The 22,941-nt window shown below is 43.1% G+C and overlaps 1 protein-coding gene across 1 annotated transcript in view; it reads left to right on the forward strand.

Annotated features, from left to right (window-relative positions):
- The window catches only part of LOC144781934 (WD repeat-containing protein 62-like), a 636,677-nt gene that overhangs the window by 158,665 nt on the left and 455,071 nt on the right, over nt 1–22,941 (forward strand). Inside the window, exon 10 of the mRNA XM_078661021.1 lies at nt 3,994–4,131. Within this exon, the coding sequence (XP_078517147.1) occupies nt 3,994–4,131 (138 nt within the window). The remainder of the gene's footprint in view (nt 1–3,993; nt 4,132–22,941) is intronic.

Consider the following 22,941-nt stretch of genomic DNA (forward strand, 5'->3'; position numbering starts at 1 on the left):
TGTAAGAAAGATGTCATCATTCCTTATCTTCTTCAGTTGGCGCAGTCTGGCCTTAATGTTCATTCGATTAAGGTTCATCTTGCTGCTTTGACCGCCTACAGGAAATGCCCTTCACAGACTTCCTTCTTCCAGATCCCTGTGATCAAAGACTTTTTGGAAGGCTTGAAGAAAGTGTTCCCTCCTGTCAGGCTTCCTTCGCCTTCATGGGAGTTGAATGTGGTGCGGTCCAGATTGATGAAGGAACCTTTTGAACCTATTCATAAGGCTTCGTTGCAGCACCTGTCCTGGAAGGCGGCGTTCCTCGTGGCCATTACATCGGCCCGCAGGGTGAGTGAAATTCAGGCGTTGTGTTGCCAAGAACCTTATACTGTATTTCATGCTGCTAAGATTGTTATGCGTACTCACCCTAAATTTCTTCCCAAGGTTATTTCTGATTTTCATGTTAACCAGACCATAACTTTGCCTACGTTTTTTCAGAATCCTTCGTCTCCAGCGGAAAGCTCGTTACATTCCCTGGATGTTAGGAGGGTATTGAAATTTTATCTGGATAAGACCAAAGATATTCGTAGGTCTGACCAATTGTTTATCAATTATGGATCAGTCAGGATGGGTCTTGCGACCTCTAAGCAATCTATCTCTAGGTGGATTGTGTCCTGCATACAGCTATGTTACCAAAAAGCTAATAAGACCTTAGGAGGTAAGCCTAAGGCTCATTCCACCAGGGGCAAAGCTGCCACGACAGCCTTGCTCCGTAATGTTCCGATTGCAGAGATCTGCAAGGCGGCCACTTGGAAGTCGGTTCATACCTTTGCTAAGCATTACTGCCTGGACACTGATGCCAGGGCAGACGCTCAGGTTGGACAGGCTTCGCTGCGAAATCTGTTCGCACAATAGTGGTGTTAATTCTCTTTTCTCCACCGCCGCTTTGGTGTGGGGATCGGCTTGCCATTCTATTCACTAGATTATGACTATACACAGAGATCCCCTACTACAGAAGGAGTAGTTTCTGTCCTGTAACTCCAGTTCTGTAGTAGGGGTATCTCTGTTATAGTCATAAGCGCCCTCCCGCCTCCCCGGTGGAGAGAAATGTTCCTTTAAGGAATGCGACAGGTCTGGCGTGTTACGCCTTCAAAAAGAACTGAAAGTAAGTTGGACCTGCTATGCATTCTGGGATACTGGGAGAAAGTTCTGGAAGTTTCTCTTAAAGGCACAGTATCCTATTTAAGCCACATAATGGCAGCCTATGGGGCTTGTCTGTCCATGCCTTCCTCTCTATCATTTCTGAGAGGTTTTTGCAGTAAAAGCAAGGGAAATCTGGACAGGCTTTGCTGTTTGTGGATTTTTGGTGGAATTTTCTAGTTGAAGTACTGGACAGTGTAGCCTGTGGATATAGGCTGCATTATTTGTCTTTAAATTTTCTCTTAAATGTCTTTGCAGTTCTGCAATTTTTTGACAACTTAAGAGATTATTTTTGATTGCCGGGGTCCTCGCACATGGGCGGGACTATTCACTAGATTATGACTATAACAGAGATACCCCTACTACAGAACTGGAGTTACAGGACAGAAACGACTCCTTATGCGATCTAAATCCTTTATTTTGAAAAAAATTAACGTGATCACTAAGATGTCAGGCGGAATAAATAACACAGGAATTCACGGGTGCTTTTATGTTGAAGCCATTAGGCTTGCTTCTAAGCAACAGTTATTCAAATGACTATTTATGGATATATGAACTAGAAGCATCCTATCAAAATATACGATAAATGGAATGCAAATAATGCAATGAAAATAAATGCATCAGCTATTGCAAATGAATAACTGCTTATGTGGCAAGTGCAGCTATACAAAGGTGGAATATTGGGAAGCACTTATATGAGCTATCTGACAAAATATATTACAGCATCATGGCAGACTGACATGGGCAAACTTCGTATCTCATCAAAAAACCCCAACAGCCACCACCCACGTAGTTGCTGGCGTATCCCAAGTTATCAACAACAGCCTCTGGCACAGTCGATGAGAAAACTCTCCTTAACTTTCTTGCTTCAAGAAATGGTATCACTAGTACGGTCCTTAAATGGTTTGCATTTGACCTGAACTATAGAGCTCAACCTGTCTAAATAAGCACATTCATATCTAATCCTTGTGACCTGAGGATTCCCCCAAGGATTTTTCTTGTCCCCTGTAATTTTCATGTACTCCATTTACTCCCTGGGAGTCCTCCTGGTTGAAAAGAACATTAATGTAGATCACTATGTGAACAGCACCAAACGCTATCTAAAATTCACATCATGAAATGACATTACCCCCATTCAAAGATTGCCTCGCCACTTTCCAGGCCTGCATGTCTAAGTAGCACTTAAAGTTCATCCTCTTGATATGAGTGTGCTGAACACTACTGACTACCAACAGGAACGGGCAAGAATGTCTCTCCACAATGAACCATAATTGCTACATTGCATAAATGGTCAACTATTCTAAATCCTGTATTTTCCTCATTTTCACCCCCTTAAGCTCACAGTTCCCAAGGCACATCAAAAAAAAGAGAGAAACAAAGCCTCCTGAGACCATCTGACCTTGTGCCTGGGATCAGAATTCAAAACAATCATACAATGATCCCACCCTGTTCCCCTTCATGTGCACTTTCCAGAATCACATCTGACACAAGTTTCCCTGAAGAGCATATTCTTTAAATGATGTCCTAACTGAGCAAACTTCTCAAGGAACTTGCCTGAATTCCCGGCATCCTTGTGGAATTTCACTTGCATCCTCGTCACCTAGAGAGTACAAACTGTTGCAATATGCCATTTCTTACAGCTAGATCATGGTCATTTAAGAGGGAATTCCTAGCATTTGTAAATGTATCTTTATCAGGCTTCAGACCAAAAATGCAGGAAGGAGGAGACAAAACTGCAAGTCTTCTCTTGCTACACTGTTAGGATATGGAACTCATTGCCCACCGAGATCAAGCACGCTCCTTCGTTCATGTATAGGTATAGGTATAGGTAAGTATACTTGTAAAGCGCACTGTTACTCCATCTCAGAGTGTCCTGGCGCTGTATACCGCTGGGGAACCCGTCCTGGCTTTCCCTGTGAGATAGTCCCTCCTGGGCACCTCCAAGGTGAAGCCAGGCATCCCCGGCGTTGATGGGGCCATTGTGGAAATTAAGCAAGCTATTGCCCAGAGTTGCATAGTGCGACCCATGGTTAACGTAGGCACCTCGGCGAGAATTATCGAGTTCGCGGACATTGACCCAAGACCCTGACGCGTCAGGAATTGAACCCTGGTCCCGGGCCGATCTCTGCTTCAGGGTCTGCCGCTTCTAACCAGTGAGCCAGACTTCTCCACATGTCTGCCAGTAAGGAACTGCCATGCCTACTCTTCAAACAATTCCTCAATGTGTGATCTTCTGGGTAGTAGAATCCAGTTGGTAATGTCCCTTCTGAGCTTAAATCTTCTCTTATATCCTCTCCACTGTACTCCTCTAATTCCACATTTGCACTCTATTGTATTGCTCTCTAGCCAGAATTGCCTATATAGATCCCTATACCTACTTCAAATCATTCTATGCTAATTTCTACTGCTTTTTACATATTAATTATACATCTTTTGCCGTTTGAAGTCCATTTAAATATATTCATAGTAACTGTAACGTATTGTTGCCATGGTATAATGTATGTTTTCTTAGATTTGACAGAAGTCGCCTATATAAGACTAGAACATCATGAATCTGCATTATTATGATTACCTAATCAAGATTGCTCCCATAAATTATTAAATGGATACATATACTAAAATATTGTTTTACGTGAAATCTTAAACAGTAAATCAGTTTATTTTTATAATGAATTGTGTTGTCTCCTAGCACATAAACATTATCAAGCAGCTAAAACCTGCAAGCCAACATCCATTAAACTTCAATATGTGATTAGACTGTTAAAACCATAACTAATTAATTTCATAATTTGCATTCAATTATACATATGGAAGGTGTATCCGGAGTTGGAAGATGATAAAGCTTGCTTGCCCAGGGGATCATTTTTGACCTGCTCTTCTGACAGCACCATTCGTATTTGGAATTTGGACAGAGGTGCTGTACCAGAGTGGCAGCGAAACATATATAGTCATGTAAGTATTTACATTATTCGTTATTTTTCTTTTCACGGAGATGTGCTTACATTGGGAGCGAAGCATGACGAGAACAAAATCTCAACCTGGACAGATGGCCCTAAATCCCAAGTGCACTATTTTTTCAGGAAATAAAATATCATGGCGGAAACGCTGAGCTTTATTCGAAGTATTGCTGTCTTGTAAAATTACCTCCTAAGTTTTCAAAGTTGTTGTTAAAAAAAGTTGAGAAGATCTGTATATTCTAGCATGCAACTAGCTGCATAACACTGGTCCTGAAGTTCATCATGAATATCCCACTAACCTTACCCAACATTTGAGTATCATATGGCTGAACAGACTGCTGAGAGCCAAAAGAAGCTTGCTTTGGGGGAAAATTTCAGAACAAATAATTCGTATATCTGTTGCTTCTATGATAAATGAGGATATTTAATTCATCTGATTGGTTTGCTTTCCTTCGTCTGTGTTTCATAAATAAATATACATTTCTTTTATATTGAAGTGCATTAGTTTATGCTGCGCACTCTACTTTTACTCTGCTACCAGTTGCAGCCAATTCAACAACAAGGTATTCATTTGTAATAGCCTCCTAGACTTACAGGTGCAAACCGTAGAAAATCCCAGCACACCGTATTTAGAATTTTAGGATCAGTAGTAAAAATGAAAAAGCACACAGGCATGGGGGGCAGTCATCAAGTGGGAAGTTAATAATTAATAAAGAGATTTTATTTAGTAAGTAGGAAACATATTTAAGGGCATTAAAGTTTTAATAATATCCACAATGCGTATCACAATACACTAATATTTTCAATATGTAGAGTGTTAATTGTGACTGCTATGCTTTATCGGCATTTTGTTGAGCCTCCTTTACTAATCTCATTTAGACAATTCAGCTTTCATTGTATTTAATGATACTTTCTATTTTAGTTTTCTGAAGAAAATGTACACTTGCAGGAAACTGTTTTTTTTTTTTTTGCAGTAGTCCCCCAAATGTTATTTGATGCAACTTTGACTGAAGTGCACTGGGTTCCTGCTTACCAAGACCCCAGTGCTCTTTCCCCAAAACAAGACAACTAGTCACTTGATCCTTAAGTGGCCAGGCCTATACCACCTCTGTAAGTCCCTACTAAGTGGAACCTCTGGTACGTAGGGCATAGATACTAAAGAGTGTCCCTAAGAGCTGCAGCATTTCTTGGGCTACTCTAAAGGACCCAGCACCAAACTCCTACAGACTGCCACAGCTGGCTGTGTGACAAGGTGCTCCAAAAAGTGAAAACAGGACATGGCACACACTAGTGTGCCTAGTTCTCTAACACTGCATGTAATGTTTGCAAGTCACCCCTACAGCAGGCCTTACAGCCCTAAGGCAGGTTGCATTAAATTACATGTGAAGACATATCTACATGACCAGGTATGCTCCTGTTCTGACCACTTCCATTACTGACATCACAAGTGAAGAAGGAAGCCATCTTAAGGTATGTTCTGGAAACTGGTCAAAACCAGTTTGCCAGCAACATAATGGCTTCATTGAAACCTATGGTGTTTGGTATCAAGCACCTGTATTAATAAACTCACGCTGATTCCAGTATTGGATTTAATAATACATGCACCCAGAGGGTACCTTAGAGGTACCCCTTGAAACCTACCAGTCCTCTAGTCAGACCCTCCATGATATCGCGATTTCGCGATTTGCCAAAAAATCGCGAAATCTGCAGTTTTGAAAAAAGTCCGCGATTTTTACTAATCTGCCCGCGAAATTTGGAAAACGCAATCCTTTCGTTTTTTTTTACAAGGCACTCCAGCTCATTATTTCTGTGCCCTCTATAAAAGCATCTGTACTCCTTTCATTAAGACATGGTTGGAGCATTGTTAGAACTCGCGCCGACCTCTGAACTTAACTAACTAAAAGTTGGAAAGTTGTATTATTTCCATCTGCAAAATGTTAATTAAACAGAGCCTTTGCGCTGGCCAGGGGTTCATACTTACACCAGCGCGTGCTGTAGGTTTGCACGTTGCCTATCTATATGTGCTCATACTTCTGTTTTAGTTTATTGACGGTATACCAAGCCCTGGACAGTTAAGGGGGTTCACTGGGCAGTGCCAGGGATTGCAGATTATTTCAGGGCGTCTGCTAAACCAGTCGAGCTCGAAAGCATGCAGTTGCCAACCTCGATTAGAAAAAAAAAAGTCCCTGTCTTCAGAAGGACAAACTGCCGAGAGCTGGGCCACAATATTAATCTGCACCTCACACGCTAGTAACCAGTGTTGGTACTCAGCCCTAGTGCAGTTGTTGCTGGCAGCTTCTCAAACGAATCCGTTTTCCTCGATGAGCTAGGAACCCACTCAGCTGGCTCGGTAGAAATCACCTGGGGATTTTTTTACCTGAATTTAATCTTGAAGTAGCCATCTCTCGGCGGATCAAAAGTTGCTCAACAAGGCAGCTGCCTACTTCTGTGAAAAACTAAGCTGGTAGATGCGCACATACACTGTAAGGGTTTATTAAATTTACACTTGTGTTAATGTATTTTCAAGAAAACCAGATAAAGTATTTGAAAATCATTTAGTAAATGTGCAATTAAACAAAGTTAGAAAATATGTGGTATTTCTATTGGAATGTCTCCAGTTCATCAATTCTGAGCACAACAGCATGTTCTGGGATTTTAATTATATTTTTGGCCATTACTTTGACACCTTCCTGATACTTCTTGTTCACACCGTGTGTGTTTGTTAGTCGCACTGAATACATGAGCCGCTGCCGGACCTAGAATTCCACGGGCTTCCTGACAAAAAACACACCTGGCAAAATATTATTGAAGGTTGGTTTAAATAAAACGATCTGCGATACAATATTTATCGCATTTAAGGAATTGGCAGTGCACGACGAGCATGGTTATTTTTCTTTATTTGGAGACTCATAAACGTCAAATACTTTGAGATTACTCCAATTATATTCAAAACCTGAAAGGGGGAAGGCGCAGACCCTTGAGTACAGTGACTGTATTCAAGGGAAACCATTGCTTGCATACTTCGCAGCTCGTGGTGAGTGAGGCAAGGTGACAGGATGTGGCATTACAGTAAAAACTGCCGACTCTGGAACTGGAGAACTCGGTTCGAGTCTCGGCGTTAGTTCTTCATCCTGTGATTCTGGGCAAATCACTTAAACACTAAAAACATGAATATGTCCTTGTGTAAAGTAACTGGCGCTCAGGTAAAGCTCCAATCAATACCTTCGTGTTGAGTTTGCGCTATAGATATAAATATGAAAAAGAAAACTTTGAAGAGCCTAATGATGTGAGAGGGTAAGTCTGAGGTGACTAACAGGCTGAGAGGCGTAGGTTTAGCCCACAAGGAAGAAGATTTCTAGTTTGAAATAGTAACACGTTCTATGAATACTCAATTTCTACATTTTGCATAGAATTATAGTTGAACTTACATGCCTGAAACAGATACAATACAGAAGGTAGACTGAAGACAAATTCACATATGATGGACCCCTTTTCTGCGGCAAACGTGTGACTTCTGGGTAACACCCCATGCATGGCAGAATTCCTTCATTTTTTACTCCCTCCTGATGAGCTAATGATTACGTCTTCACTTTCAAAGGGGGAACTGAAACCAGCTTGCTTTGCAGCTCACGTTTCTACAGATCTTTCAATTCGCTCCTCTAGTCAGACACCCCAGGATATTGCGGCATGGATTAGCAAGTTTAGCGGCACAAGGAATAGTACCAGGGTGTTAAGTACATGCTCAAGTCAACTTATGAGGACTGAACCAGGTAAGCAGGTGTTGACCTTCCTAAGCAGTCTGTCTAACTTATTTGGATCAGCCAATACGATTCTGCGCCCTAGGGTGCCTGAGGAAGGGGTGTCCTGCCTCACGGATCCGGGAGGCAGCGGTGCCCCTGCAGAGGTGCACACATGGGCACTAGAACATCCCAGGGAGAAATACAGCTCCCTCCCATGAGGTTAGGACTTGAGCTGTGCTTCCGTAGAGCTGCAGACCCTTTAAACATGCCTATTGCAAAGTGGAATACCCCGCTAAAACAGTTTCCATTGATTTCAGGCTGAAAAGGAGTGATTATGAGTAAAATAAAGTGCCGCAAAAATGCCGCTAAATTTCCATATTTGTGCCGCTAAATTTGCTAATCCATGCCGCTATATCCTGGGGGGTCTGTCTAGTGTTGTGGCTGACTGGTCCTGTCAAGCCTGCCACCACAGATGAGTTTCTGACCCCAGGGGTGAGACCCCTTGCTCTAAGGAGGTCAGGAACAATGCGTGCTCTGGAGATAGGGGTACCACACCCTCCAGGAAGGCTGGTAAATCAGCATATCAAGTCAGGAGACTACAAAGGCTTCTGCCGCCTGTGATATGCAACCCAAGGCTTCCCCCAGACAGGGGAATGCCACCCTTTGCCCTGGGCCAATTTGGCAATATGATAGGTGGAAAAATTAGCTGTGAAGGAGGCTTCTTACACTGCTAAGTTGGACACACCTCTAGGGTGATCAGAGTGGACACAAAATTAGGAATCCCACCATCTTGTGTTTGGTGGCATTAGGAATTCTGGGACAGGGTAATGCCTATTCCCCAAAGAAAGTGGTCATATAGCGGTGTAGTGACCCCCAAGGGTAAGTAGTCCATTCGCTACTACCCATCACTCCCCTTAAAGCCCCTAATTCTAGTATTTAAGGGAACCCCGGATACCAGGACTTCAGATTTCGACACACAAAAAGAAGTGGACAAAGATGAAGACTGCTGACCCGGGAACAAAGGAGCACAACTAACTTGCCGCCAGCCCTGTCAGCCTCAGGGCTGGACTGGGAACCGAAACCGGCCCTGGCAAAGTGCTCGGCCGGCCCCCCCCCCTCCCCCCGGGGGGTTGGGGGGTGCGACCGCGCTCTTTGCTAGGGCCGGTTTTCGGCCGATTTTGTTACAGTGCCGTTTTTGCAGCTATGCTGCAAAAAACGACCCTGTAACAAAACCGGCCCCCTGGGGCCCAAAACCGGCCCCCACCCTCGCGGCCGACCGGGGGATTGCCCGGTGCCTGCAAAGGCCAGTCCGGGCCTGGTCAGCCTGCCTGCTGCACCATAACCTTGTGGAGCAACTGACTTATCCTGCTGCTGTGCAGACTCAAAGAAACCCTGAGGGCTGTCAGTGCTTCGCCAATTGCCAAAGAAACTCAGTTGGAGTAGAGGAGTTTTGCAGCGTGAATCTTTCTGGATTCACTATGCTGTGCATATTCCGCAATCTGATGGTTGGGTCCAGAATCGTAGTCTTTTTTCTCAGTTTTTTTTTTTGTCGTAGCCCAGGTGGGCGTCGACGTCCCACCATTTGGTGTACCTTCGGTGACGTTGGCGTGCATCCGGCGGAAGCTACCACCCTTGGGCGCCATCTTTAGATTCTTTTTTCCGCCTTTGGGTCTGGATTGTCGCGTGAAGCTCCAGAAGTTTTGGAGGAGAAAAGGAGGAAATACAGCAACTCTTCAACGGTAAAGACCTGAGAAGATCGGGAGAAGAGGACCATCGGAGAAGAGACGACGAAGAAAGGAAAGAACTTTGAGATCTTCGACGTCCTTGGAGGAATGCGCACACAGGGGGGCCCCTGAGCGCAGGGATGTACAAGACACCCTTTAAATTCTGCAAAAACTGCCACCACAAGTTCGCGCAGAAGGACCAGCACCCGGTCTGCAACCTCTGCCTGCCAATCGACCACGAGAGCAGAGACTGCAACGCCTGCTCCGTCTTCAAGCCGAAGACACTCCGAGTTCGAGAGAGACAGAGGACAGCTCACCACATGATGCAGGGCAAGGGCCAGGCCCTGACGCTTTATGAACTGGGCCTCTCCACCGACGACGAGGACAACATCGCCGAAGGTCCAGATGACTTCACAGTTGCAGAGACCGATAAGAAAACGCCTGACAAGGTAGGAGAGTCTACGACCCCGAAAACCCCAACAGGGTCTCGAAAGCCAGAGGCAGACTCTCGAAAGTCAGAGCCCAGAGCCTCGAAAGGAGCACCGGCGCCGAAAACTTCGACAACCGAAGCTGCATCCTCCGAAAAAGAGTCCAGCGGATCCTTCGAGAAGGACTCCCGGAGGCCGAAGAGCAGCGAAAAGCAAAGGTCATCGAAGCAAGCCCCCGAAAAAGGGTCTTCGACTTCGACGGAGAAAGGAGCCGAAGAAAGTTTCGACGACGAAAAGAGCAGCCGAAATGCTCGACGATGAGCAGGCCGCAGAGATGCAGAGAAAGAAAAGAAGGCTCGAGGCCGAAATGGAGAACATCCTTCAGAGAAAGAAGGACTTCGATGAAAAGATGAGAAGTTACAGGATCCCCTCGAAGCCGGCACCGGCCGTCGCTGAGGTACAGGAGCACGAGGAGTTCGATGTCGAACAGACGCCGAAAACTCCGGAGCCCTCGGAGCACGAAGAGGAAGAAGACCTCTACTACACAGAAGGGGATTACGGGGAGCAGAAGTCAAGCTATGGCTCAGGTTCCTCGACGGCCCAAGACCAGGAATGGCAGGACATCGAGGCCGAAAACCCGGAGGAGGCTGTGGAAACATACCCCCCGAGGCCTTCGCCACCGGATGACATTGGGGCATACAATGAGGTGGTCAGGAAGGCGGCAGCAGCTTATGGAGTTAAGCTGGAAGAAGAGAAGCCAAAAGCAGATTTCCTGCTGGAGACATTGCTACCCATACAGACAAGAAGCCAGTTCTTGCCCATGCTAAAGAGTATCACAGACCAGGGGAAGGAAGCCTTCAAGGACCCGGCTACATGCAGATCAGTAACGCCGAGGACGGAGAAGAAATACAAATTCTCCTCCCAGGACCCAGCTTACATCAAGGGATCCGTCACAGCAGATTCAATAATCGCTGCAACGGCCAGAAAAAGGGCAAACGTCCCAACAACATCTGGACCTCCACCTGACAAGGAAAGCAGGAGAATGGATCTAACTGGCAGGAAAATAGAGAGGAACGCCGCAAAGCACTGGCGGATGGCGAACTCCAACGCCCTCCTGAATAGACATCAATACCAGCATTGGGATGAGATGGGCCAATTGCTCAAGCACCTCCCGGAACAATACCGTGAGAGGGCATCACACCTTGTGGAAGAGGGGAAAAGCATCGCTAACTCCTGCCTGAAGACAGCATTGGATGGGGCAGAAACATCCAGCAGACTGATGGCTATAGGCATCACAGAGAGAAGGCAAGCCTGGCTCAGGATCTCAGGCTTCAAGGCTGAGGTTCAGAACAACATCCTGAACACACCCTTCAACGGGGAAACACTGTTCGGAGCACCAGTTGATGAGAAGCTCACCCAACTGAAGGACTCTGTACAACGTGTACTTCTTTTTGGCTCACTATATAAAGTGCTAGTTTCCTAACAACCTTGACTTTAAAATTGATTCAGCTTTTATTTTCAAATGTGAATCTGGAATGGTTATTCTGGAGGAATGATAATCTTCAGATTGTTTTTTATAACCCTTCATGTGAGTGAAAATGTTTTGATTTTAGAACATTGCAGGAGTGTAGCTACAAGTAATTAGCAACACTTGCATACTCTACTACTTGCCAATATATGGGCAGGCAGAAGGCTCTTTTGAAAAGGTTGTTCAAATTAGACCTGCCTGCATTTGAAAGAGTCTGCTTCATTGGATGCGAAGTGAAATGAATGCATAGTCAGAAGAGCAGATTCAGATGTGCTAATTTCAATGTGTTACTGAGTGTGTTTTGAGTTACAGTACTGTGAACTCTATATATAGATCAATTCAGCCATTTGAAATTGGTGACGGTCTTATTAGTGGCCTATAGTTGCTTATGTTCCTCCTTAAGGAGTACTTTCTTATTAGAACTGTATTATTCCTAATGGTCTATCTGGTAATTGTATGACTAAAATTACTACGTTGTGTTTGGGAGTTTTTTTTGGAGGTTAGACCTGTTTGAGGTAGGTGTGCTGCAACACTGTTGCTGTATAATTGAATACAGTACATTGCTGAACAAGAGGAACTCAGTGAATATACTTTTTTTTTTTGCAGAGTTTTATATAGCGCGAACTAGACCCGAACCGAATCGGGTATCAGAGCGCTTTACATATTTTCCAGTTACGTTTCATGAGATCACACATTAGGCACGGGGAGATTAAGTGATTGCCCAGAATCACAGGGGGTTTGGCGTCGTTACCGAGACTCGAACCCAGATCCCCAGGTCCGAGGTCGAGCGCCCTAGCCGTTAGGCCAACTCCTCTCCCCAGTGTTCAGTGTTATTGACAAGCCAGAATCACTGCTAAATGCCAATCCCAAAGTGGACCTGCGCATTTCTGCAGCATCTTGTTGTCATTGCTGTGAAGATACCTTTCACATGGTTTTAAATGGGGAAAAAATGGTTGCGTGTAATTTATAGACAGATACATCCACTTCAGGTGAAACACTGCAAGGTACCCTTTTCAAGTGTCTTACAAAACCCATGCTAAGCCAGTGCTAGACATTTCCTTTCAAACCACAATCTCCCCACTGTTATTAAGATGCATTAGCCTAGATCTGAGGCAACGCATTGCGAGACACATCTCTTAGTAGAACATTGGAATGTTGGGAGCTGCATTGAAAACAGTGGAGTGCTCCGGTCTTCTAATGGTCAGTAGAAGCCCGGTGCATCAACATTCCAATGTTTAACAAAGGCCTCACTGAGCTTGATGGAATTTGAATACCCTCGGACTACGTGACGCCTTTGTTTACAAATTAGAACATTCTGCCCGCTAGGGGCACAATGTTCTAATAGCCTTTTGGGCTCTACTGGCCACTAAAGGCCTGCTCCCTTGTTTAAGGCCCTCACCTTCGGCTCGAACCTTTATCGCTGGAGCAGGCCTTTAATGGCCAGTAGAACCTGCTGCAGCGGGCTCTAAGGCTAAATTAATTGTTTCTTAGTGTGTAGAAAACTATGTCTGCATGTTAAACATGCAACATGTTGATGCTAAGCGGCTATTTTGGAGAACATATAAAAAAATTACAAGACTGTGCGAGGCAGTTGCATTCTTGCACATTTTATCAATCTGAAAATACACTAAATAATCATCTCCGCTACCTCAATAAAATGTTCTCACTGCACAGACGTTTGAAACTGCTGAAAGCTCAAGAGAATATTGAAAACGTGTATTTTACTACTTCTTAAATTATAGTCATCTTTTATAAAAACTGTTGCATGAATACAAGAAAATATTGAAAATGGGTTTAACTTTTTATCACTTTACATATTCTATTGCAGTAATTGTTAAAACATTAAGTTTAGCCTTTATTTCTCTCTGCAATCCATTACATAAAGTAACACTGTCTTCTGCACAGCAGTTCCATTTAACTCCTCCACACTGTTTCTGCCTGCCCCAATAGGACCCATAACGTTGATTTAGGTGTTCACTTCTCTCAATTAGTTTGCCTCACACGGTTCACATTTTTAATGGCAAATAAGATAAGAATTAATTTGGAAGAATGTTTTGGGCTAAAAGAAACAAGCTATAAATTGTAAATGTGGAACATTCCATGTTAAGCTAATTTGTAACCAAACAATGATGCATACCAACAAATAATAGATTCAGAAAAGGCTCTGGTTGAATGGAGGTGCAACATGGATATAATGTGATTATAAGCAAAGCAAAGTTATCAATCAGGTCGGTGAGCCAGAGCTGCATTGTGAAAAATTATATTTAATGTGAAGTGTAATAAAGACGAAAAAAGTGCAACAAGGAAGAGATCATCTTGACACTCTTTGGGGGCAAGATGGCGGCCGTCCTGTACGGCTGAGCAGCAGCAGCGCGACTGAGGAGATGCCGGCAGATGATATGACCCGTATTGGAGATTAGACCTGCATCCAGCACCCAGCAATTGGTCAAACGTGCATCCCTGCGGTTCTGTGAAGATTTGGCCCCCAGGAAAAGAGAAACGGGGATTTGGAGCTCGCCGTATGCCCCTTACCTGCGATCGTCCGCTCAGGCGGCTCCTGTTGGTGCTGTCACAGATCGTGAGGAGGTGTGCGTCAGGAGACGTAACAGGGGGAGGTCTGATTGCGGAGCTCACGGAGTTCGCCGACTGGAAGCGGAGCCTACGAGGCGGGCGGCGCTTGCTCCACAGGTCTCGACAGCAGCTCCTGAGAGCAGAGAAGAAAGCGAGCTTTCAGGGGGAAAAAGTGCTTAAAGGGTTACGGAGCAAGCTGGAAGCCGCAGAAGAAGAGGAGGAAAGTGAACTGGACATTAAAGCTACTGGTAAGGAGCACTTTGGGGATAAAGAGAGGAGAGAACTGATTATGGCTCCAAAAATGAATGCCAGCGCTAAAGCGGCTGCTAAAAGGAAAGCTGCTGCAGAGCAGGCTGAGTTGTTATTGGAAAAAGGGGGAGATGGAACAAAAAGGAAGATTCAAAATCCAACATCCCCAGGGAAAAAAGCAGCACAGCAAATAGGGAAAGCTGGTCATGGCACTACCCCAATATCTAATATCTTTCAAAAGATAAGGAAAGAGAACGAAATTAATGGCGACGTGTTGGAGGATTCGGAAGCGGGGGGGACAGAGAAGGAAAGCCTGAAGGGACAAATGATGGTCGAACAGGATACAGCTTTACAGAGTAAGCTGATGGACTCCGCAATAAAAGAGGGGGATGGTAATGTGCTGGTACACGGAATGGAAAGATCTGAAAATCCCACTCAATCTTTATGTCAGTCTGAACCTAATAAATGTACTAAGTCAGTACTAGACCAAGCCATTGAAATCCCAATTCAGGAGCTGGAGGGGGGAGTGGAGCGGGAGCTCACTGAGAATGCAGAAAATGCAGAAAATGCAGATAATGCAGAAAACTTTGAAGATAAAAAAGAGGCCCCTAGTGAGGCCTTTTTCTCACTTTCGGAAGGAGGGGAGTGGTCGGACGAGGATGAAGGTAGCCTGGACCGAGAGGACAGTGGCTCTGCCTCGGAAAGTGATCTTGATAAGGAAGAGGTTTTACCCGCAACATCAGTTGGAAAATCCAATATAGGGTCAGGAGTACGTGGTCAGAAACATAATCAGCCTCAGCGTAACCCTCTATCGGAGAGTCCTGGAGGAGAGCTAGCACAGATGTCACTGCTGGAGGTAATACATCAAGAAATACTGGCACACAGAGAAGAGGCTCGACAAGAGAGTCGCAAATCACAAGCTACAGCCAGGAAGATACAAGGAGCGGTAAGAAAATTGGCGAGAGCATGCACGAACCTGGGAGAACGGGTGACCGATCTTGAAGAAAGAATTGTCACGACAGAGTCAGACACGACCGCCACTTCGCGCAAAGTGGATCAGCAAGGCGAGCAGATGATCGATGTGCAGTGGAAACTTGAGGCGTTGGAAAACAGAGCAAGGCAAAATAATCTCCGCATTCTCGGAATACCGGAGGGTTCAGAAAATACGGACGCAAGAGCCTTCGTAATAAAACTTTTTGAGCATGCTTTCACTGAATTGAAGGGGTGGGATTGGGCAAAGGAGATCCAGAGGGCACATCGTACCCCCGCTAGAATTCATAAGAATGCTAAAGAGGGAGACAAACCTAGAGCGATTTTAATCTTTCTTGGCAACTATAACCTGAAACAGGCAATTTCAGAAAAAGCAAGACCGGATTCAAAAAAGAATATCGATGGCTTTTCTTTCTTTGTCCGGCCAGATTTCTGTCATGTTACAGTGGAGAGACGTTGGAGACTTAGACAGATGATAAAACCGTTTCAGGACAAGGGCATGCAAGCATATCTAATTAATCCGGCACAATTGAAAATAATCAATGGTGGTAGAACCCTGTATTTTTCCTCAGAGATTAAAGCAAAAGAGTATCTCGACTCTCAAAGCTCCTAGATTGCAATATGGATGTATTATGGATGTATTATGGTTGTGACTAGATAGAGCTTGCAGGGTGTTGGTGTAGGTGATGCATAGGTTTAAGGAGTTAAGGAGTTAAGGAGTTAAACGGGTCGAAGGGTCCATGATGGTTAATATCGAATCTCTTCAGTCAGCACTGCAAACCATCACATGCACAGACCAATGGGTCTGAGCGCCTCTGAAAAGGGGAGGAAGGGGGGGAGAGGTGGGGGGGGTTGAAGGGGTCGAAGGGGAGGAGGGGTGGAGTTGGGGGGGAGGGGCAGGGGGGGTGGTGGTGGCGGTGGTGGTGGGGTGTAAAAAGGGGTGTAAAAATGGGGAAAAAAGTATTGAGAAGAAAAAGGGCGAAATATCGGTATGTGACAGACTTATGGATACAGTCAGGTTGGAGCTAAAAAAAGACAATAATGTCAGACATTAGGATATGTACAATTAATGTAGGGGGCCTAAATGATTGGCGGAAGAGACAGAGAGTGAGTCAATTTGTGAAGTTTAACAATATTGATGTAGCTTGTATCCAAGAAACACATTTACCTTGGGCTAAAAGGAACTTATTGAATATCCCCGGTTATAATTTGTTAGGCTGTTCATCACAAACATCTACAACAAGAGGGGTTGCCATTATGGGGAAATGCAATCTGGGGGGAGCAAGACGCACCAAAACAGATGGCTCAGGTAGATGGGCCCTGGTTGAGTTGGAGCTTGGCATCACTTTAGGGGTAATATATGGTGCAAATGATGATGACCCAGAGGTTTTCGATTGGATGGAGGAGGAACTGGCTAATTGGGGTTCCCCCTTAGTGTTATGTGGCGATTTAAACATTTCGGTAAACTGGAGGCAAACAGGTAATTACAAGGGACGTAAACAGAAGGTATATAGAGCATTAAGCTCTCTTATGAAGTCTCATGGTTTGTCTGACGTATGGTCGGAAAAAGTTACTTGGGACCCAGGATATACATATTTTTCATTTCCAGCGCAGAAATTCTCTAAGTTAGACTATTTTCTCATCTCTACTAGTGAGTTATGTAAGGTTAAAATTACCAAGATTAGTCTCTGACCATAACCCCTTGATAATGACATATAGATTATGTAATTTAGCTAAAAAGACAACTAAATGGACTTTTGAAAGGAAACTCCTCAACGATGACAGATTTGTTAAACATATAAAACAGTGGACAAAGGAGTTTTTTGAAATAAATAGATATAGCTCGTCTAGGAATGGGGTATGGGAAACCTTTAAGGCAGCTTTAAGGGGAGAAACAATTAGCTGCTCCGCAAGATTAAGAAAGGAGGATAGAAAGAAGCTTGAAACGCTCCTCTCAGAGCTAACAGAATCAGAAAATCGGCACATAGAAGAAATAGGATTAGGTAATGATGGGAGGGAAATGGCTAAAAATATTGCGTCAATTAAAGGGGATGTTTTAAAAATATTTACGCAAAAAGAGACTAGAGACTACCAGACTTCGCGAGCTAAAAGATATGAGACAGGAGAGCAAGCTGGTAGAGTGCTTGCATTGCGCATAAGGCAAGATTTCAATAAGAATAATATAAAGAAGCTTGAAGAGAATGGTATAGTATATACTGAACCAAGTGAGATAATGGGGGTTTTCCAGAGATTTTATCAAAAATTATACGATCAAGAGGCCAGTCAGATACCATCTAGACAAAATGGTGGAATTTCCTATCCAGTATTAGAGGAAAAGGATAGAGAGCAGCTGGAGAAAGATATATCCCCAGAGGAGATCAGAATTGCGCTACAAGAACTTGCAGCAGGTAAAGCTGCAGGCCCAGATGGGATACCCATTGAGGTATATAAAACTCTAGGGGAGGAATTACTGCCTATAATTCTAGATCTTTTTAATGGAGTAGTATGTTCAGGGAAGATTCCAGAGTCATGGAAACAGACTAACATTGTGGTCTTCCATAAAAAAGGCAAACCTGAAGATAATCCGGGCTCTTATAGGCCAATATCTCTGATAAATGCAGACACCAAACTGTATGCAAAGGTGTGGGCAAAGAGGATGGGGGGAGTCATTGGCCAGCTCGTCTCTCCTTGGCAGCATGGGTTTGTCCCGGGAAGGGGTACGACGGATCACATCTCGCGGGCAATTTCACTGTTCGATGCGTCGGCTGCCACGGGGAGGGAGATGGCCATGATTCTCCTGGACGCTGAAAAAGCCTTCGACCGAGTGGACTGGGAATTCTTATGGGAGGTTTTGGTTAGTAGAGGGTTTGGAAGAAAATGTATGAAAGCTATAAAAGCCATGTATGAAGATCCAGCAGCCCGAATTACAACTATGGGAGTACAGTCAGAGGAAGTGGTTATTAGGAGAGGGACGCGCCAGGGGTGTCCCTGCTCCCCTATACTTTTCGCTTTGTACATAGACCCATTAATTAGAAGAATTTTGGATTCAGATCAAATCTCTCCGGTTATATTTAATGGTCACGCTACTAAAATATTAGCCTATGCAGATGATTTGGCAATAACAACTACCAATCCACAGATGGCCATAACAGAATTGATTCAATTAGCTAAAACTTTTGGGTCTCGATCAGGGTACAAGTTAAATGAAGAAAAAACTATAATAATTAGTACTAAGAGTATATATAAGGCTGATCGAAGCTACGTGGATTCAGCAGTTTATCTGGGGGTGAGGATTAATGCGAATGTGGAGAAAATAGTGCAAGATAATTATTTACCCTTGATTACTTCAATAGACAAAGAGCTGAGAAGAATTGATGTCCTACACTTATCAATAATCGGCAGAGTGAATGTTTTGAAGATGTCTATGTTCCCAAAAATTTTGTATCTTTTCCGGGCCATACCTTTACTTGTAGAAGAGAGTGTGCTTAGGAAATTGGAAGCGGTCTTCTCACAATTTTTATGGCAGTATGGGAAAATTCGAAGATCTCTAGCTCGACTATCAGCTCCATTGGAGAGTGGGGGTTTGACGGCACCAAACCTGAGATTATAACACTGGGCCTGTTTAATTCTGCAAATGAATGTTCTGTTTAAATATGATAATAGTGATGTCTCAAATATAGTAGATAGAACTCCAACAATCTATGAATTATTAATTGGTAGAAAGGCAGTGGGTCTGTTTACTCGAGAAACAAACTGTAGATACTTCAAAAGGAGTGGGAGCAGACTGATGTTGAGTGCCTGGGGTGTATGGAAAGCAATAATGAGATATTTGAAGATCCCGAAAATCAATTATATCATAGATATATGGCATGCAAATCCTTTTGAGCATCTTGGACAGAATAGAAATAGTAAGCAATGGAAGGAAGCGGGGATTAAGTGTCTGGGTGATGTTATGGTAGAGGATGAAATATTGGGTTTCGATGTGCTCCAACAAAAATTTGGGTTACCAACTAACCAATGGTTTTTATATAGACAACTAGAAGAAACATTGAAGGCTATTAGACCCAGGATTCGGATTCATGAGCACAACCCAATTCTGAATTATGTGAGGAAAGGTGGGAAGAAGATAAAAATTGGCTACAACTATCTTCTTCAGGGTTTGGGGGATGATATTGGTCGAGTTGAATCAGACTGGGCGGAAAGAATTAACGATCCAGATGTGGATATTGATTATGTCCTTGTAATGAATAAAAAGGTTTTAAGAGCTTCGAATTTAAAAGCACAGCATTATAAAACCATTTTTAATCTATATTATACACCTGCCAAATTGTATAAATGGGGTAAGAGGGATAATGATAGATGCCCCAGGTGCGACCAAGGACCAGCAGACTTACCACATATGTTTTATAACTGTCAGAATTTGATTCCTGTCCTCAGAGAAATTGAAAGATTTGTATCAGGGTTGTTAGAGGAACAGATCACCCTATCCTCTACTATTGTTTTGATTGGTAGGGATGCTGGGCTAAGGCTAGAGTATGAGGCTGAAGCTTTTATTTTCATTTCCATGGCTGTTCTGAGGATTCTAATTTCGGCTGGGTGGAAAGATCCTGTAGCTCCCACCTTTCAGCTGTGGATAACTAAATTGTTGGGAATACATAATGTTGAGGAATGCTTGTACGAGTTCAAAGGAAGAAGGATGAGGGAATTGGGTTTGAAGATATGGGCCCCATTAAAAAAGTGGAGAGAAAATAGATGAGTAAGAATATAAGAATCAAAGTGAAGAGATTGAATTTATTACATACATGTTATCGCATGTTTTATTGTCCGATTAGGATGAATTTCTTTGACTGTGTTCATAGTATGTTATTTTTGCACTTTTTGAATACCTGAATTGTATCTTGTTAAGCTATGCATGTATGTATGTATTCCTTTATGATGCCCTGATCCTTCTCAATAAAAAAAAAAAAAAAAAAAAAAAAAAGGAAGAGATCATCTTAAAACATATTACCGATCTGGTGGTTTAATTTAATCCAATTTGCAAAACATCCATCATGCAATGTGAAGTGGTTCGAATGGTAAACTATTGGGTCCTTTGCCAGAATTTATTGAATGAAACGGCTAAAATACCAAGTTTGAAATGTTATAGAAATTGGCTGAAGCACATAGAAGAATGATAGTGAATCTAAGTGTTCAGCACTGAATGTCAAACATGATGCTGTATTGTGCATCAAAAGTAATAAACATAATTGTATTTGTTTAATGAACCATACCATTTAATATTGCAGCAGATTCTGGATCAATACACACAATTATAGCTCAAAGTGTTGGGACAAATAATTTCTTCCCAAAATTTGGAATGAGGTAGAACCTGCAAATACTACTACTGGCAGAAATGTTACCTTTCAGAATTCAAGGGTTCAAATTTAACAATAGGATAGATATATGAAAGTTGTGTGTAGCCAAGGAACGCCGATCTATTCTTAACGTGTATGTGCATTCACAATCGTTTTCATAAAGTATATAAGGGAGAAATTACACTGACGTGATGGTGCCTTTCACAAACATTTGACTATAGTTGGGATGGTAACCACTTCTGCTAGAATTGCAAGACTTCAACTACAAAGTGTTACTTAACATATGAAAAATGTTGCTGTAACATAAAATGTGACTGGATTCTTTCTTTAACCGGGTTTCCCATTCCCATGAAAGAATCGGGTGACGATGAATTGAACAAATATAGTGTTGCGTGTGTCTTAAATGAAGTGACAGTTCTAGCAGTGTCATCTCTAAAGAACACTCAGAAAAAAGATTGAGAAGGATGTGCTTTTCACTGAGGCTAGAGAACATGTAAGAAATAGATTGATGAATAAGGGAGAAATTGGTATTGAATCAGAGTTTAGTAGTTGCAAGGCAAATTCAGTGAAGGGAAAATGTGTTTGTTAAACGCTAGTAGAATTGTTTCTCCTTTAGAACTACCGAAGAGAATAATTGTTTTCTGCCCTGAATGATACGTGAGCATTGCCACAGCAAAGAAAAGTGTCCAAGGAGTTAATTGGTGATCAGGACCGTATGTGGTAGTCTTACTGTAAGAAGCCTAACAACATTTAGATAATATTGAGGCCTCATCTCTCTTTGTTGTAAAATCTAGAGTTGGGTATTATGTGACGAAGTGGAGTGATTATTTTTACAGCTGCATAATGGGTTTCATTGATTTGCATTCAAATGAGGAGGTTTGCAAATTGTGAACATGGTGGGAACTTGTATTGTGTTTGGGTTCCTTAGTTATATTTTAGTAAACAAAGGATTTCCTGCTAGTAATAAGTGGACTACGGAGTTCAGTTTAAAACATGAGAGATGTTAGAGAATTTGAAATGCCCAGATATAAAGTATATATTTATGTCACCTAGAAAGGATTAGAGCGCTGAGAACGTTCAACCAGGTATTTAAAAGCATGATGCAACTTGAAAGGGGGGGGGGCGGCGGAGGAGCTGGGTTGGGCACCTTCCTCTGTTGCCGCTCAGGGGAAGGAACACTGCCAAAACCTAGTTCTGTAATGGTGCCCTGAAAGTGCGCCTGCCTCTCTGTTTCTGGAAAGGAGCGTTGCTCCATAAAATAAGCAGGGCTGTAACTGGGCCCCAGACAAGCTGTGGAAGGGGTATAAGGCTGTTACACTAGTGAGTGGAGAGCATGCTATGACGGCTTACATGGTTTGCCACTGAACCCCACCGCTCAGGCATTATCAAGGTCAGGTAACTGCAGTTCCACCAATAAAAACCCTTACAAAATTCAAAACTTACATTCACACAAAAGACTGCATATCCCACAATGCTACATACTGATCGTGCATCTACATGACAAAATCATTGATGAGCTGTCCTGCCCGGCAACGCTGTAAGCTGATTCAGGATTGTGTTAAGTCTTATAGGACACTTTTCATGAGATATGAAAGAAATAGTTCGAATTGTACTTTTTATAATGTTAAATTCAGTGTTTGCATTACTCCTTGATATAAGCAGCCGTTAACACTCAATTTTGAGACTAGACAATTGTAGAAATGTTTCTATACCTGTGGTAAATGGTAGCAGGGGTATAACAAGAAAGTTGGAAACTAAAGATGTAAGAAACTATGTTCATGCTCAGAGTGTACACACACACACACACCCTCTGCAAGTCAAATATCAGTAGCACAGTCACAACTAAGTTTTCTTGTTTTTCTGTAACTTAGTCAGTAGTACCGTACAGAGGACAAGTGGTCAAAGACCAAAGTGGTCATATTAGAGCACTTTATTACAGTTTGTGCTACTTGTCTGTGCATGTGTACTTAGTTAAAAAGATTTTATATGTTAATTCTGCTGCTTGTGCTCATCTACTAAATGACTTCTTTGACTTGGCATTGCCATGATAGGGCAGACCGAGTTATTGAGATTAGGGTGAACAAACTGTATGCCAGTATTAAGGAGAAATCAATCTGGCCAGGTTTTGAGGCTGTTAGTCCTTCAAATATGCTTTGTTCAATATGTTTTTTAAATCTAGGCCAGTCCCCCAGTCAAAAGACTTTGGAGTGACAACGACAAC

This window comes from Lissotriton helveticus, chromosome 9 (assembly GCF_964261635.1).
Source record: "Lissotriton helveticus chromosome 9, aLisHel1.1, whole genome shotgun sequence".
Classification (NCBI taxonomy): domain Eukaryota; kingdom Metazoa; phylum Chordata; class Amphibia; order Caudata; family Salamandridae; genus Lissotriton; species Lissotriton helveticus.